Source organism: Aulonocara stuartgranti, assembly GCF_965226115.1.
Source record: "Aulonocara stuartgranti genome assembly, chromosome: 14".
In the NCBI taxonomy this organism is placed as follows: domain Eukaryota; kingdom Metazoa; phylum Chordata; class Actinopteri; order Cichliformes; family Cichlidae; genus Aulonocara; species Aulonocara stuartgranti.
The window spans coordinates 14,909,472-14,927,213 of NC_138950.1; the positions used below are offsets into that span (position 1 = coordinate 14,909,472).

The 17,742-nt window shown below is 37.8% G+C and overlaps 2 protein-coding genes across 2 annotated transcripts; one reads left to right on the forward strand and one right to left on the reverse strand.

Annotated features, from left to right (window-relative positions):
• Window positions 1-1,939: 1,939 nt before the first annotated feature.
• On the reverse strand, window positions 1,940-7,026 carry LOC309686996 (extracellular calcium-sensing receptor-like; the record flags this gene model as incomplete). Its single annotated transcript, XM_082501666.1, has 9 exons — window positions 1,940-2,841; window positions 2,950-3,073; window positions 3,827-4,051; window positions 4,149-4,682; window positions 5,407-5,598; window positions 5,945-6,031; window positions 6,126-6,414; window positions 6,767-6,926; window positions 7,023-7,026. 9 exons carry the CDS (start codon window positions 7,024-7,026, stop codon window positions 1,940-1,942), a joined length of 2,517 nt encoding a protein of 838 aa, XP_082357792.1.
• A 2,094-nt stretch (window positions 7,027-9,120) lies between these two features.
• LOC309686997 (extracellular calcium-sensing receptor-like) lies at window positions 9,121-13,781 on the forward strand (the record flags this gene model as incomplete). The annotated part of the gene is made up of 8 exons (XM_082501667.1): window positions 9,121-9,128; window positions 9,360-9,705; window positions 10,036-10,323; window positions 10,548-11,084; window positions 11,181-11,399; window positions 12,577-12,700; window positions 12,987-13,276; window positions 13,359-13,781. 8 exons carry the CDS (start codon window positions 9,121-9,123, stop codon window positions 13,779-13,781), a joined length of 2,235 nt encoding a protein of 744 aa, XP_082357793.1.
• Window positions 13,782-17,742: the final 3,961 nt, after the last annotated feature.

Genomic DNA, 17,742 nt, shown 5'->3' on the forward strand with positions numbered 1-17,742 from the left:
GAATCGCATTATTGGCTGGACTATGGGATGGGATGGCATCGTTCTAATCCCATACGGGAGCAGCCAGTCACTTACTGACTAACACTGCAACAGAATTGTTGAAGTTTTAATTTTAATTTCAATTCAGGTTAGATTTTTTTCTGTGCGCAATGCAGATTTTCTGTGAGCAGAGACCATGCCAGCAGTGCGCAACTGTGCACGCGTGCAGCTTAGAGGGAACATTGGCCAGGTACCTACACATTTAATGAGATATCACATTATAACTAAAAGAGGATTACGTTCAACAGCAGGTCTCAGTTTTTCTATATAATAAATTAACAATGTTTTAGTAAATGAAAGAAACCTGTCAGCACCAATCTTTTTGCTTAAACTGTAAGAAATAAATGAAAAAACTGACAGACAATTCTGGTAGTGTATTCCCCAGACTGCCCTGTAATTATGAAGTAGAATGTTTTTGTTAATTCATAGAAAATGTACTATTTTTATTATTTATTTTACTTTGTACATATATATTGTACAAAGTAAAAAAAAATTGTTCTTTTCAGTCATCTAATTATTCATCTATTACTTTATTACTCTAGCATGAATGGGTGAGGTCTTTATCAGCGTGACATGTTGTAAAATTTATTAAATAACAGTTTTCCATAGCTATTTGTGTGGCCAGATTGGAGCTACCCCTGCTTTACTGGGTTGTGATGGGGTGCTACAAAGGGGGCAGATCTCTCTGCCAGTACCAAGAAAGAAAACCATTAAGTTTTCGAATCAGTCGTCTTTTTCATTAAGTGGCCTGATCAGAAGACCAAGAACACTTTGGAATCACTGGTGTAGAAGATGTTCAGCAGGTTTGGGGAACCAGAATCACACAGACCAGGGCAGGAACTCTGAAGACCCAGCCAGGTGGGCAATGAAGAGACGCTCTACTTTTACAAGTCCTCCCACAGACAATGTTGTCTCCCCCCAACTTATTATCAAATTTCTTTAACGCTAATATAACATTTTCTTTTCTTTTCTTTTTAAAAAAAAAAAAAAATTATATATATACATATATATATATATATATATATATATATATATATATGTTTGTTTTCTTCTACAGTCTACTACACTATATTCCCTGTTCTAATAATCTAATCTAATAATCCAAACCAAATCCAGAAAAAGTTGGGATCTTGTGTAAAGTGTAAATAAACAAAATGCAATAATTTGCCAATCTCTGTTTTATTCCCAGTATAACACAGAAAAACATAACAATTTTTTAAATTGAGAAAATGCACTGTTGAAAAAAATATATCAACTAATTTTTGATGGAAGCAACCCATCCCAAATAAATTGGGACAGGCCCATGTTTACCACTGTGTAGCATCCCCTCTTCTTCCAACAGCAATGTGTAAAGGTCTGGGAACTGAGGAGACCAGTTGCTGGGATTTTAACTTGTCTTTGGCCCACAGGAGAGAGTGGCCTTTTTGAATCATGCTAACATATAGTTTCTTCTTGCAAGATAGAGCTTTAACTCACATTTGTAGATGATATGGGAAACTATGTTCTCTGAGAAAACATTTGATTATATTGCATACATTGACCATATATTATGGGTGACATATTCAAATTCCACAAAACTTAATGTTGAAGAATATTATTCTTAAATTGTTCAACAATGTAGATGCAGAATTTGGCAGTTTGCCATACCCCTGATCATCTATAGTTCTGAGAAACTCTGTCTCTCTAAGATGTTCTTTTTATAACTAATCAGGTTACTAACCTGCTGCCAGTTAACCTAACTAGTTGCAAAATGTTCCTCCTCCTTTCTTCAGTACCACTTTCTTCTCCAGCCTGATCACGACTTTTTGGGAAATAGATTTGTATATTAGAATTGGTCAAGAAATAATATTAAACAGTGAATAGAAATTTCAAATCAAACAACTTTAAAATGGTTAACTGATTACTTCTTTTCTTTTCCCATTAGGTGCTGTTTTGTATTTTTTTCTGGCTTTAATAAAATTATGTAACACTTTGGAGCAAACAGACAGAATAGCAAGCCAAAGCTGGAGGCCAAAATGGCAAAGGATTCAACTGCATCTGCATAATTTCCAGGGGAGCTGATATAAGCAGGAATAAATGCCAGCCACACAGTACAGAAGATCAGCATGCTAAAAGTGATAAACTTGGCCTCATTGAAGTTGCCTGGCAACTTGCGTGCCAGAAATGCCAGTACAAAGCAGAGACAGGCCTGGAGACCAATATATCCTAAAACACACCAGAATGCAAGGCTTGATCCTACGCTACACTCCAATATGATCTTTGAGCGTTCGTATTTAGTATTTCGTGAAGGATAAGGGTGTGCATCAATTAGCCAAGCGCCACAAATAACTACTTGAACAAGAGTGCAGCTGAAAATAATGGCCCTCTGCTGCTTGGGTCCCAACCACTTCATGATGTTTTCCCCTGGACGGGTGGCAGTGAAAGCAGCCAGCACCACCAGTGTCTTTCCCAGGATGCAGGAGATGCAAAGTGAAAATGTAATGCTAAAGACAGTGTGACGCAGCATGCAGGACCAAAATGTTGGCTCTCCAATGAAAACCAGAGAACAAAGGAAACACAGTGTTAAAGCAAATAAGATAAAGAAACTAAGTTCAGAGTTATTGATACGGACAATGGCAGTGTTTCTGTGGTAAAAGAACACTGCTAAAACAACTATAGTGAGACAAGCTCCCACCACAGAAGTGACTGTCAGGGCTATACCTAAGGAATCATAGGCCAAAAACTCCACTTTTTTGGCGATACAGGCTGTTCTGTCTTTGTTTGACCAGAAGTCCTCGGGACAAAATGTGCATTCTATTGCATCTGAAAGACAGAGAGTCAAAAAGCAAGAGTTCATTTAAATATTGCCTAATTGTATCAGAACATTACATTTAAAATGCTGCGACTTGTAATACTTAGATTTAAACTCACTTGTCTGATTGCTAATCTTGCCATTGTCACATGGTACACAGTCAAAGCAGCAGACAGGCTCCCCACGACGGACAGCCTTCCGGGACCCTGGAAGACAGCTGGCACTGCATACAGACACTGGCACCTGGCAAGGTAGAAAGCATATGAATCCCAACTCTGATGAGTGAAAGAATGTCCTACGAATATAATAGTTAGTTACTGAATTATTTGCTTGGGCCAATGATCATACAAACAATTAAATAAAGGCTAATTGCTTAATCAAATAAGAATCAAAATATGTATTCCTCAAATTCTTCTGTTTAAAGTCAGTGTAAATAAATGCCTGGATTTTATAATGTAGGTTATAATGTAGGTTAAAATTTGTGTCGGTTTAACCCCTGGAAAACTATGCTCAATATTTTCTCCTTCCTCACTTATTAAATAATAGAACCATACTTTTTTCCCCTTTATTCATTTAGTCAATGTAACCAGGAAAAAAAAATTGAAAAGGCTTTGCTGTCATTTGCCCACAGAGAAAGGAGTTACTACCTACAAATTTATTCCCTGTAATATTTATGCATCTATCATCAAAACAGAAAAAAGTTATTGTAGCTTCAAGGTATTTAACTTAGCTGCTTTAAAACAGTCATGATGGAATTTGAATGTAGAATTACAAATGCCTTTGATAAGTTGTGCCGTAAGGATTACAGAGAGGATTGAGTATCAAACATACCTCAGCCTTATGTCTCGTTTTGAATACTGACTGTTTACTATCCATGTATGCAAAGGGATGGACATCAGATCCAAACTGTCCTGCACACCTGACTTACCTCCATCTTAACCTACAGAACTTCAACAGTTGACATCTGAAGGTAAAAACACAGTGTGAGCAGCTTGCCTCACTCTGATCCCCTGCCCACATTATCATGTCCTCCTGGATCACCAGCTCCTCTCCAGCAGGTTTGGTTCCATCAAACAGCCCCACGTTGACAAATTCAATGTTCCCGCTTGTGCCTCGCTGCCAGTTGATAATATCATAATAGGGTATAGAGTCACCCTTCAAGTCAAAGTTTACCTCTTCCCCAGCAATTATAAATTTCACTTCCTGCAGGTAGTACTGGAGCTTGAGAAACCATTACATAACATGAAACACTTAAACAGACATACAGCAGACAAGACTTTAAGTGGTATTAACTAATGGTAAGTATTCTGGACTATACCTGCCAAGGCAGTACATTGTCACTTTGTGCACATGACTGGTTCTTAAAAGGCCCACTGCCTGGTTGACACATGAGAAGGTTGTGCAGGGAATGAGCAATTGCATATACAGCCTTATATACATTATAGGCCACTCTAGGGCTTGATGTATTCAAGTAGGCTGAATGCTGTTTCAGTGGTGACTCTTGCCCTGAGCAAGGTGGCAACTGGGAGGCAGAAGACAGTGAAGGACTACAGCCATACAGAGCCTCCCACAGCTCCTTTACCAGCATATTATTGGGATACCTCTGTGGGTTTACGGTTTCCAAGTAGTTGCTGAGTCTTGAGATATAACCTTTTCTGATGCCAAACCCGACTGTACCTCCCAGATAGGGGTAATACTCTTTCCCTGTAAAGACAGATGCTGTGACCCAGGCCTCACTAGCCACCCACTGGATTCCAGTGATGTTCTGCTTCATGTAGTCTCTCAAGAAAGGCGTCATTTCCCCCTCAGCTGAAAATACTACCACCACTCTTGCCAAAGAGCTACGCATTACCTTTTATAAAGATAATGCATGAGGAAGAAGGAAAGAGTTTGCAAGGAAGAGGGAAGGCAAAATACATCATTTTAAAACATGGCGACAGGAAAAGGCACATTGATATGATTTTAGATTTTTGTAATAATCTCATCTGTTGGCATTTGGGGTTAGATTGACTAAAGGCCTGTGCCAGTCTAAAACCACTATTTTGGGATTAAAAAGCAGCTTTTGTAAGGATTTTTGTTCCTGATATACTACAAGTCAATGTTGTTTTGGTAACTGAAAATCACAGACAGGGCTATTTTTTTAATGGCTGGCCTCATGGCATACTCTTTTTTTTTAAGCAATTCTCTTGCAGAGTGCAAAATTTGCTGTCACAAGTATGTAAACATATCACACCGGTGTGATGTTTGCATATTTCCTTAGTTAAATTTAAGACAGAAAAAAATTCTTATTTTGTGCCTGATGGAGTTGTGCTGTTGGTAGAAGCATTCATGTATCAGTAGTATACAAAAATGTAACTAGCGTAGTGTCCGAACCTTGGCTCTGTCTACTGATTTTTTCCTTTACAATACGGGTATTTTGAATCAAACTGAGCAGTTTAAACTCTCTTTTTACTTTAAATGATCAAACTGCATTATATTTGCAAACCTCTTTCAGCATTAGGAATTCAGAAGTTTTCAAGTGAAAAAGGAAAAACAGCTTTCTAATAAAAGTCATATCAGGGATGGTCTCTACCTACCTGCATGATCTCCAGTGCCCTCTGTTGATTGTAGAGCAGAGGAATCATTTCTTGGTATGCCACACACACGCTGGTACCCTGTAGTTCTCTCATTAAGCCTTGCACAGCAAAACGGCCATATTCATGATCTCCTCGCACCACCCCCACCCAAGTCCAGTTAAAGCGTACCAGCAGCTGAGCAATTGCTTTCACCTGGGTTCAACAGAATAAATTCAGCTTACTCAGTTCACTGACATATTTTAATAATGTTGAAGTCTTAATATGCTATTTAGACTCTGATGTAGTATATCAGTGGAAGACCAAATTAATTAATTACATTACTGGTATTTAGTCTGAATATTTTAAATCTTACTTATTTATTCAGTGTAGTTTCAAAACTACACCACAAAATGCCATGGTTTGTAAATCACTACATTGGTTATACATTGTGGTTATTTCAGTAAGGGAACAACTGAAAATACATAAAGATTCAACATCTTTATTTTAAATGATAGAGCACTGACAAATCATTCTGTTTGTTTTGTTTTCAGGCCCTTACCTGATAATCATCATTAGGGATTACCCTGAAAAAGGTAGGGTATTTTGTTCTGTCAGTGAAACATGCACATGAAGAAAAGTAACTGATCTGTGTAAAGCAAAAAAAAGGAGAGGAGAGTATAACAGATCATAATGATGACTTGCAGGTTTGGAGGATTTAGAACTAAAAGAGGCATTATTACCATTGGGATTTGGAATGGCTGGAGGATTCTTGACACCACAATGGACTGAGCAGAACCAGATTCACCAATTACAGCAAGGAGTGGAGAAGCACCGCTACACATGGGAGAGTCATCTTCACTCATCCCGTTTAGTACAGCCATAGCAGCTCTCTGGCCAGTCAGTGGATATGCACACGAATCAAAGATTTTGTACCCCAGGGTGTAATTTGGCAAAAGCTCCAGATTCTGGTTTACCTCCTCAACTGCCAGCCTCATCGTTTGAGCCCAGCGGAAAGCCCTGGGATCAAATCTGTGGCTCAGAAGACAGAAAAATACAATACACATTACACACAACAAGAGTGGAGAAACACTGAAAACATTGTTTTCGTTTCGAGCGTTGTTCTGATTTAAAATTAGTAGTAATTTGACTTACAGCTGTCTTGTGCATTAGCACAGTAGATTACTTTTCCCCTGTTTTCTTACTCTCTCTTTCTTACAGCAAGTTAGGCATATTGTCTAAAACTTTAGATAACATTAACACTGTATTGTAGTAAATAGCATGTATAAATACTCCATATAACAATACAGTCCACAGGCAGTGCAACAAAATGACACATTATTCAATAAATAATAGATAGACAGAAACAGTGTACTATGCTCACCCATTACACTTCACTGGCGGTGGTTTGTAGGTACAGTTAAGGTCTGGCATTTCTTGGTTATAATGAAGGGGAAAGATTCCTGCAATAATGTAGTCACCCTCAGCTATAAAGCCTGGCTCAAAGCTGTTTTGAAGAATGCACACTTTTCCTGCAGATGTGGCTGAAGAGGTAAAATTAGAGGTTTGTATGTAAACTAAGGTAAGTATACCAACATGATAAAGCAAAGGAAGAAAGGTAAGTAGATGCATAGTGTTACACATTCCCACAAAAACAGGAAAAGTTTTTAGGCAACGTTATATACTGTATCTAAAGTCAGTATATGGCCCTCCCATTATCAGTATATCCAATCCAGAGCTGTGTGGTTTGGTCATCAGCAGCCCCACCTCATTTACTAAAAATGTTTACTGCACTCTGAATGGCATTGTACTGGAGTTAGAATATATTTTAAATATTTTATTGGGAAAACATACATCAATTAAACGCCAATACATTTTAATATATTAAATTATGGTTAGTCTTTAAAGAAAGGATTAATTAATAAAGTTTACTTATGATGACCAGTAAGGTTTTCTTGTGCGTGGCTGTGTGTCATTTTGTCTGTAAACGTTTTGATTGAATTTCCATAAATCGTTGTAGGGGGTGAGGTCATGTTAACATATCCAGCATGATAACATATCCCAAGGTCTATTAGCAATTATAATGCTATATAGAGTGATTTAAAACTATGCTTCTTACTGCCATTGTTTGTATTAACAACATACAGGCATATAGGGAATGATATATGGGAATTCTAAATATAACATTATGTTGGATCTCTGACCTCTTCCTCAAGGTCAAAAAAGTTTTACCTTTTTTGACCTTGAAACCTACATAATGTTTATATAGAATTTATATAAACATTATGTAGGACGTTAAGAGTAAATACTGTCCAGACACTGAGTTGCCTTGGAGGAGGTTTGCAATCTAGGAGTGGTTCTTGTTTAACTGAAAATTTCCCTGTCCTTTTGCAGGGACATTTTAGTAGTATAATTACAGTCTGTTATGCTCATTTGTTTTGAGAAGTGAGTTACCGTAAGTGTTTGCATTGGAACAGAATATCTTTTGTTTTGTCACATGTCAGAGAAGACTTACATAGCAAAGTGATAAACAAAAACAAAGGTGTGCCTCTGGGTCATTTCTAATGCTAGAATAACAATTTCTAATGCGGAAAGGATCCATAAACTGCAATATGTAAGTAGTTTTGGTCCTTTACACAACTTTGTTTGTATATTCAAGAAAAAAATGCAAAAATAAACAAATTTAATTTGGTTCAAGTAATTTCTTCAACAACTGTGCAAAGGTGCCCCAGAGCATATTCAGCAGCAGTAAGATATAAGATGAAAGGTGGGGCACACACCCTGAAAAGCACAACCAAAGAGCTTGGATTGCATACAGGAAAATTGGTGATGCATATGGATTAGAAATCCCTGACTTCCAATGGTAAAGTCCAAAGTGTCTGAGTGATAACAGGAGCATTAATGGCCAAGATGAATAGCATATCCAGCCTATTCAAAGCAAAACATTAGTGGTCTCTGTCCTGAAGATAAAATGCAAAACCCTGAAACCCTCTGGTAGAGGACCAAGCTTGAAAATAAGACACAGACAAAACCCAAGGGGGTGAGAGGGATACGTATCCAATTTAACTCAATTCAGTTAAATTCAATCCACTTCAATTCATTTCAGTTCAATGGTGTAAAATATTCCGCCAGTGAACCCAAGAGCATTGGAGACATGTTCTCTGGAATGACAAACCATGCTTCTCTCTCTTGCAGTTTAATGGATGAGTCTAGGTTTGGCTTTTGCTAGGCAAACAGTACTTGTCTGACTGAGTTGAAGAGTTAAAGCTGTTTTAGTTGTATAGAGTGGGACAATATCATATTAAAGCTATGGGATGTCAGTCAAATTAATATTATTAATGTGTGTGTGTGTGTGTGCGTGCGTGCGTGCGTGCGTGCGTGCGTGCGTGCGTGCGTGCGTGCGTGCGTGCGTGTGTATTTCACCCAATAGCATGCTCTAAATTACCTACTGGTTACCTTAAATGATGTTTCAGCCCCTTTGTGGGCAGTCCTCTCAGATCTGTGTCCCACAGTATATAACTAAACTGTGTCTGTAAATATCATATTTCTTGTTTTCTTTTTATGTATTTTCTATCATTAAGGTTTTACAGCATTCCTTCAAACCTGAATTAGCTATGACATTGTTGATTGCATGGCTTTTTATATTTCTTTATCTTATGAACAACAAACATGGCTCAGCTGCTGTTTTGGATAACTGTGTTTTTTTGGGAGAAGAGGATAAAAATAGTCTTTACGAGGATGGAGATGTAGTTATAGGGGGTTTATTTCCTTTACATTACAGTCCTGTGTTTTCTCATTCAACCTATAAAGAAAAACCAAAAACTAATATGTATAAGTAGTAAGTGATTATTATTCACAGTAGTTAACACACATTTGCTACTGTAACACACAAACTCATTTATGTCTGTTTACGGTTTACATGTGTGTGTTTGTGTGATGTGTATCGTATGATTAATTGTTTCTACACTTCTGTATAGTTTCAGCTCTCGTGCCTTGCGGTGGATGCAGACCATGACTTTCACAATTAAAGAAATCAATGGCCGCAGTGATCTCCTGCCACACCTAAAGCTAGGTTTTCACATCCATGACAGTTGTGATGACATACCTGTGTCTCTGAGAGCTTCTTTGTTGTTGGTTAATGGGCAGCCAGACAAAGGCTTCAGAGCCGAGAGTTTCTACAGAGACAAAGTTCTAAAAACCAATGGCTATAACGTAGGCTGTGATGCTGTTCGCCAAACTGTGTCTTCAGTAATCATAGGAGATGCTGGCTCTGGGGTGTCTATGGCACTGCTTCGAAGTCTGGGTTGTTTCCATATCCCTCTGGTGAGACAGTCTGACCTGCATCTGCTAGTGCTGAATGTAATACTCCTGTGTTTGTAATTACACCTTTATCAGGTTTGCAGTGTCGATTAACTAATTATATTTTAAGAAATATATAAATACATTCAAATGTAAAAACATTTTCAACTTACCCTCTTTTTTTTTAATAAGTAGTAGACTTACAGCTCTCTCTTTCTGCATTTTAAATAGTGTGAAAATCCTATATCAGTGGATCATTATGAGGGCAGTGGTATTATATTGTTGATGCTTGTTTCACAGCCCTTTCAGCAACTCATCATGCTAATGGTTAACTAATGTTTGCTGTAAATCTAGGTGAGCTATTTTGCATCCTGCAGCTGTCTGAGTAACCAAAGGGAGTTCCCTACCTTTATGCGCACCATGCCTAGTGACACCTTCCAGATTAGAGCTCTGGCTCAACTGGTTAGTTATTTTGGCTGGACCTGGGTGGGAGTGATTGGTGTGGAATCTGATTATGCCCGTTTTGCCATCCAGCTCTTCCTTCAGGAGTCAGTGCACTATGGTGTGTGTGCTGCCTACACACATTTCTACCTTGTAGTGGTCAGTCAGCAGGCTCTAGATGACCTACTGAATGTCATTCAGGTACCTCTGCATCTATGTTAATATATTTTTATATCTATATATTTGTAGAATTAGTAATAAAAATGACTTGTTTCATATTTATTATATTTAAAATATTAACTTTAAGAAAGAAGAATATTCAAAGAGGACCTAGTTTCTACATACAATCCATTATTTAGGATTTTTACAATTAATTAAGTATTAAATATATCTAAATTTCCCATTATTAGTTTTCATCCTCAAAGGTCATCATTAACTTTTCTGGTGAGTCGGAGATGCAGAGTATTCTGAGAGAGATCATGCGTCGGAACATGACTGGCCTGCAGTGGATTGCAAGTGAGGCATGGGCCACTGCCAAGTCATTCTGGGAAAAGTCTGGAGATCTTCTGATGGGAACATTAGGATTTGCGATCAGGAGAGCTGCCACAATTCCTGGGCTTAAACAACATCTCACCAGTCTTACAGCATCCTCTCTTCATAAATCAGCTTTCCTGGCAGAATTTTGGGAAGAGACTTTTGACTGTCGACTAAATGGGTCACTGAATACCCATTCTCATGGCTCTGACAATTTCTTTGACAGACAGCCATGTAAAGGGACAGAGGATTTAAATGATGTTTACTCTCCTTATTCTGATGTGACACAGCTAAGAGTGTCATATAATATCTACAAGGCTGTGTACCTAGTTGCCTATGCCCTACAAGATTTGAGTAATTGCAAAGTAGGAAAGGGGCCTTTTCTTAATGGCACGTGTGCAGACCCCAAAAATTTTAAACCGTGGCAGGTGAGTCAAATTATGGGTTCAATGTTATCTTAAAATACTGAAGTCAAATGTCCCATATATTTTCTTTAAATAACATTTTATTTCTTTTTGTTACAGCTCATTCACTATATGAAACATGCAAATTTCTCAGCACTGGGAGAGAAAGTCAATTTTGATCAAAATGGTGACCCCATTGCTTATTATGATCTAATGAACTGGCAGAGGGCGCCTGATGGCTCTCTTAATTTGGTGAAAGTCGGCTTCTATGATGCCTCATTACCTGGACACAGCCTAGTTATTAATGACTCAGTGATCCAGTGGCCTCTAGGAAAGAAGGTGTGTTCTCCGAAAACAGGCCTGAGACCATGTTCACCTTTTAGACTGTTGTATGCACTGTTGATCAAAACATCAACTTATTTGTTCTTATTAGTGTGCAGCATATTTTGTTGTTAACATTAGAATTACCAAGGGGTCGTTTTGAAACCCTGGAATTTAAAAATCAAATTATTCTGTTAAATTAACAGCCCATCTTCTCGCATTTGGTGACTTTTCAAGTTGATTTATTACTGGATGCGTGGGATAATAAAATAAATAAATTATGACCACTTATATCTGGAACTTGACACCATAGAAATATGTAAACAACAACCCTGAATGCTGAATTGCCTAGCAGCATATTTTATTTACAGACATTTAAATATGAAGGCTGCAATAACATGAGCCAAGGCTAGCTAGATCTGATTGACAGATAACTATATCAGGGACTTTTATTAGATAAAAGGATGGGTTTTCGAGTTGGGTCAGAGTTGGGGAGTGCATGACGGAACAGGAGGAGAAATGTGTGGGTTGTTGGCTGAGCAACAGAGAAGCCATAGCTGAATTGAGCAGAGTCCAGAGTGTAGAGTGCTAATCAGAGACCACAAGAGCCAAATCAGACAGGTTTCAGGCCAGAGGAGCATAGCTGAAGCAGTGAAGCGCTGCATACTCAGCAGACCAGTATGGACACTCAAAGAGAGCCAGGGGCTGAGAATGTAGGCTGTGACAAACTTTCACCATTGTATGTTTACAATAATGAATGTATTGAAGTTATTAATGTTGACCTCATATTAATGACCATAAGTTGCAGTTGAATGCATATACCATAGTAATATACATACATTTGTGAACACCACAAATTATTTACAAAGTTAGCATTTCACTTTATTTCACTTTAATGTAATTCATGGCTATGCTGATCTTTTCTTTTTTTAAAGACATAATATAGCTCAAAAAAAACCCCCAAACATATAGCGCTCATAATAAAAATTATAATTGGTACCCTTGTATTCGTTGCTTGAAGTTTTATTAAAACTTTATTATTCAGCTTTTTCCATAATACCTGTAAGCTTGACTTGGGTTTACTTTGTAAATCTATAATGCATATTTATTCTCATATAGAACAAGTTACTTTTGGATTTGTGTATAAAAATAAAATTTGACTCTATAGTTTCTGAGCGATTAAACTCCCTGTCAGGCTATCCAGTCTGTATGCAGCAGCAGCTGTCCACCAGGTACTCGCGTCGTCAGGAGAAAGGGGGAACCCATCTGCTGTTATGACTGTGTTCCCTGTACTGAGGGAGAAGTTAGTAATAAGACTGGTATGTTTTCCTTCTTTATTTTTAATCCAAACATATATTTTTATGTTGGCATTTAAAATTTGGCTTCAATAAAGTAAAAGTTATGTTCTCTGTTCATCACCAGATTCTTTGGAGTGCTCACACTGTTCAGCAGACACATGGTCCAATACAGCCAGGAACCTCTGTATACCAAGGACTACTGAATATCTATCTTACTATGAGTTTATGGGTATTCTATTATGTGTTGCATCTGTTTTTGGAGCCTGTCTTTCCCTTTTCATCATCACCATATTCATTTCATTTAAAGACACACCACTGGTTCGGGCCAACAATATGGAACTGAGTTTTCTCCTCTTGGCATTCCTTGCCATTTGTTTCCTTGTTGGCTTGCTGTTTATTGGTGTGCCTTCAGACTGGCTTTGCCGTATTAGGTACCCAGCATTTGGGATCAGTTTCGCCCTCTGCATATCATGCCTCCTCGCCAAGACAGCAGTGGTTCTGATGGCGTTTAGATCCACACTACCAAGAAGTAATGTTATGAAATGGTTTGGATCTAACCAGCAGAGAGCCAGTGTGCTTTTAGGAACAGCTGTCCAGGTAGAAATCTTGACGCTATCAATATTGATTCATAGTGTCACTTAAAAATGACCATTCTCCTGTTATTTTTGAATTCTTTCAGGTAATAATCTGTTTTATCTGGCTGCTCACTAGTCCACCTCATGCCAACAATAATACAGATTACCACGGGGCTACCATCATCAAGGAGTGTGTCCCCGGTTCAGAGGTCGGCTTCTGGTCTGTTCTTGGATACATTGGCATCCTGGCTTGTGGGTGCCTTCTAATGGCTTTTTTAGCTCGAAACCTGCCTGATAATTTTAATGAGGCAAAGTTCATTGCTTTCAGCATGTTAATATTTTTTGCAGTGTGGATTACTTTTATCCCAGTCTATGTGAGCACAGCTGGAAAATATACAGTAGCGGTTCACATTTTTGCCATTTTAGCTTCAGCTTTTGCACTTCTTTTTTGCATTTTTGTTCCAAAGTGCTATATTATATTGCTAAGACCAGAAAAAAACTGCAAAAAAAAAATCATGCAAAGATGAAACTACATTTTTTGGTGTTAAAAAGTGTAATAAATAAGAAATAGATTTTAAACACATAAACCTACGCTTGTGTTGCTAAACCTGGAATTTAAATTAAAAAAACAAAAAAAACTAAACAAATTGAAATTCTCTTGCGTCATATGAACAGCATGCAACAATTATACAACCTACATGCGCTGACCTGTAAGAACTTTCTTATTTGGAGAGTCGATAGACCTGGGTACATGCTTGTTGTAACATCTTTTCTCTGATTGTCAAGTGATAGTCCATAATAAATTTATATCTACTTTTCACTGCCTCTGTCTCCTTATGAATTATTTCTACCTGAAGTACTCTGAAGAGATCGTATCTTTAATTTTCTATGTCACACTGAATAACCTGGAAAAATAAATATAGAAAATATGTTTTATTTTAAAATGATAATGAGACAGTTTTTGGAAGAACTTCCCATTACAGCTTGGTAATTTGGTAACAGTGAGGTAACCGGTGAAAAAAATATTTTAATAATAGGCCATTCAATTCAATTACCAAAGCAATAATCAAGGAAAAATATGAATATATTCATAACAATATGGTAGATAGATGATATGGTAGATTGTAGACAAAATTACAAAATCTAATGTAAAATGTAAGGATAGTCATGTTGGTTTTTACATTTTATTGCTGAAGTCTGTTCTCACAACAGAAACAATTCCAAAAACAGTTGATTCTCTTCATCTGGACATAGTGTTTTTTTAGAGGGAGAAACGATTCGTTTACTCCAAGGTTATTATCGTTAACGAAAACTAACGAAATAATGAAAACTAGAAGTGAAAAAACATTTTCGTTAACGGAAATAAATGTAAAAAACAAAAAAAGGAAAACTAACTAAAACTGTAATGAGTGTTCACAAAACTAACTAAAATTAACTGAATTTATAGCAAAAATGTGTTTAGTTTTCATTGATGTGTGCGTGTCATACAATAGTCAAGGGTGAAAATGAATTTTAGTTTCCAGATTTTTTTCTTGCTGTGTCTCATTATGCCAGCAGGTGGCAGTACGTTAGTCGAGTCGTCTGTGTTGCTGCTCCGTCCACACGCAGAATCATGTCAGGAAAAGTCTGGAGAAAGCGCCAGAGTCCAATTTGGGATTACTTTGAATATGACTGTGTTTTGGATAAAGCAAGTGTCTTGTAGTGGAAAGAGATAAATTATGAGGGACATTTCTAAAGGGAAAAAAAATCCCACAAACCTTAAAGTGCACTTGAAAAGCTGACACAAGAAGAAGGCTAACCTAGCTTACCTTGAGAAGGTAAGGGAGCACACTCAACCCTCATCCCCAGAAAACAGAAGCTAACCCCAGGCAAGGCAGCGTGATGCATCCCGAGACAACAGGACGGGGATATCTACATAACTGTGTGAGTCAATTGCCTTCAAAAAGTTTATCAATTCACTTGAACCAAAATTACGAACACCCGGTGCTGCAAGAGTTAATAGTCTCATTGGGGCCAAGATATACATTTTATAGTTGCCTGGTATCAATGGTTGTTCATCTGCCTTTATTTATTTATTTATGTATGTATTTATTTATTTATTTAAAGAACCCATAGGTGGGAATGTGAGTTGTCTGTCTCTGCGTGTTAGCCCTGCGACAGACAGGCGACCTGTCCAGGGTGCAGGGTATGGTAGCTGGAATAGCAACATACCCAAGGATAAGCAGAAGAGAATGACTGATATGATGAAACTGGGATTTTGTTACACTTAATTTTTGCAAACACAAATAAAACTATAACTGAAACTAATCAAAACTAAACTGAAACTAAGGATTTTCAAAAAAATAAAAATTAAACTAAACTAGCAAACAATTGGTAAAAACTAATTAAAACTGAGAAAAAATTGAAAATCTGAAGTCAAAACTAAATAAAAATAAAAACTAATGAAAATTGCAAAACTATTAAAACCCTGGTTTACTCATCCAAGTGACTTCTTCAGTCTCAGCTGACTGCAGGTTTCCCCAACTTTAAACAGTACCTTTGCACAATGACTGAACTAGCCCACCGAATGAGCGATGGGCTGTGAGGTCAGTTCCTTGATCATTAATATGCAAATTGTCATGACCACTGATCACCCACCATTGATCAATGACCATTTCACAGGGCATATAGCCAGTTTGTTATTACTTAGCTTTGAAATGCAAGAGAAAGACCAAAGACCAAGACAGACTTTTAATTAATTTGAAAGCCTGATGCCTAGCCTTGTACTTTTTATCTGATTTAGTGCTCAGCTCAGATAAAATAATTATTGTGGGTGATTTTAACATCCATGTAGATGTTAAAAATGACAGCCTCAACATGGCATTTAATCTGTTATTAGAATCAATTGGCTTCTCTCAAAATGTTAAAGAACCCACTTTAATCACACTCTAGATCTTGTTTTAACATGTGGCATAGTAACTGAACATTTAACAGTGTTTCTTGAAAACCCTCTCCTGTCTGATCATTTTCTAATAACATTTATATTTACAATCATTGAGTACACAGCAGTGGGGAATAGACTTCATCAAAGTAGATGTCTTTCTGAAAGTTCTGTAACTAAATTTAAGAATATAATCCACCCACTGTCATCATCTTCAATGCCCTGTACCAACATAGAGCAGAGCAGCTATCTGAACGCTGCTCCAACAGCGGTAGATTATCTTGTTAATAATTTTACCTCCTCACTACGTACGACTCTGGATACTGTAGCTCCTGTGAAAAATAAGGCCTCAAATCAGAAGTACCTGACCCCGTGGTATAATTCTCAAACACCTAGCCTAAAGCAGATAACTCGTAAGCTGGAGAGGAAATGGTGTGTCATATACATACATACTATATGGAAGACAAATATATGAATTTAATGCTAAAATAACAATATTTCATTATCACTAAGAACTCGTGAAAGTATACGTGTGGAAAGACTTTTCTGACATTCACTGACATTTTGTGGTCGTGATCATTTGTCATGGAACTGAAACCAGCAGTATTGGATCCAAAATGTAGGACTCTCAGAGATGGGACTGAACTCAAAATGCAGCTTTATTGCAAAGGAGGAATGAGCGCTGGGAAAACAGATAGAGATGACATTAGTAGACAGAAGCAAGGAGCACAAGAAGCAACTGAACTGAGCCTGGTTACCACTCTTAAGGGCAGATAATCTGGCAGAGACTGGATTGATGAGCTAGACCATTTAGATTTCAGATGATGAGGTTGATAAGACACAGGTGATTCAGCCAGGGTATGGGAAGGCTCTGAGCTCAGGGTATCAATTTGAAAATTCTAGACGACTTCTTTCTAGAGTTTGGCATTAACAATATTTTCAGAAAACTTGATCTGAGGTTACTGAGATTCAAACTAGTCTAAGATTGTTAGTATTGCAAAACCAAAATACTCGCCACCCAGTTGATGTCTTATATCAGTGAGTTTCTGTCAAAAAATTCATTTTCTGGTTTGATTTAAGGTGGTGAATGCTGGGCCTAAGCCTGAAAATCTCTCTCAACAGTCCTAATGAGAATTCTCAGGAAAAACTCATGTCTAAAAGGCAGTGGGCGAAGAACCAGCAAATTATTTAGAAACTGATTTCATTCTTAATGTCTGTGTGACCATTACATTACGAAGACTATAGCTTCCAACATAGAACGTCAATGTAGCAAATTAGACTGGCGCATATGGTACTCCAGTACAAAAATTTTATGGACAGGATTTCTAGGCGCAGCCAAGTAGCGGAGGGCTTTCGCTTTGGTGGCCTCAGAATCTCATCTCTGATTTTTGCAGATGATGTGGTTCTGTTGGCTTCATCGGGTGAGGGCCTCCAGCTCGCACTGGAACGGTTCGCAGCCGAGTGTGAAGCAGCGGGAATGAGGATCAGCACCTCCAAATCTGAGGCCATGGTTCTCAGCCGGAAAAGGGTGGAGTGCCCACTCCGGGTCGGAGATGAGTTCCTGAGAT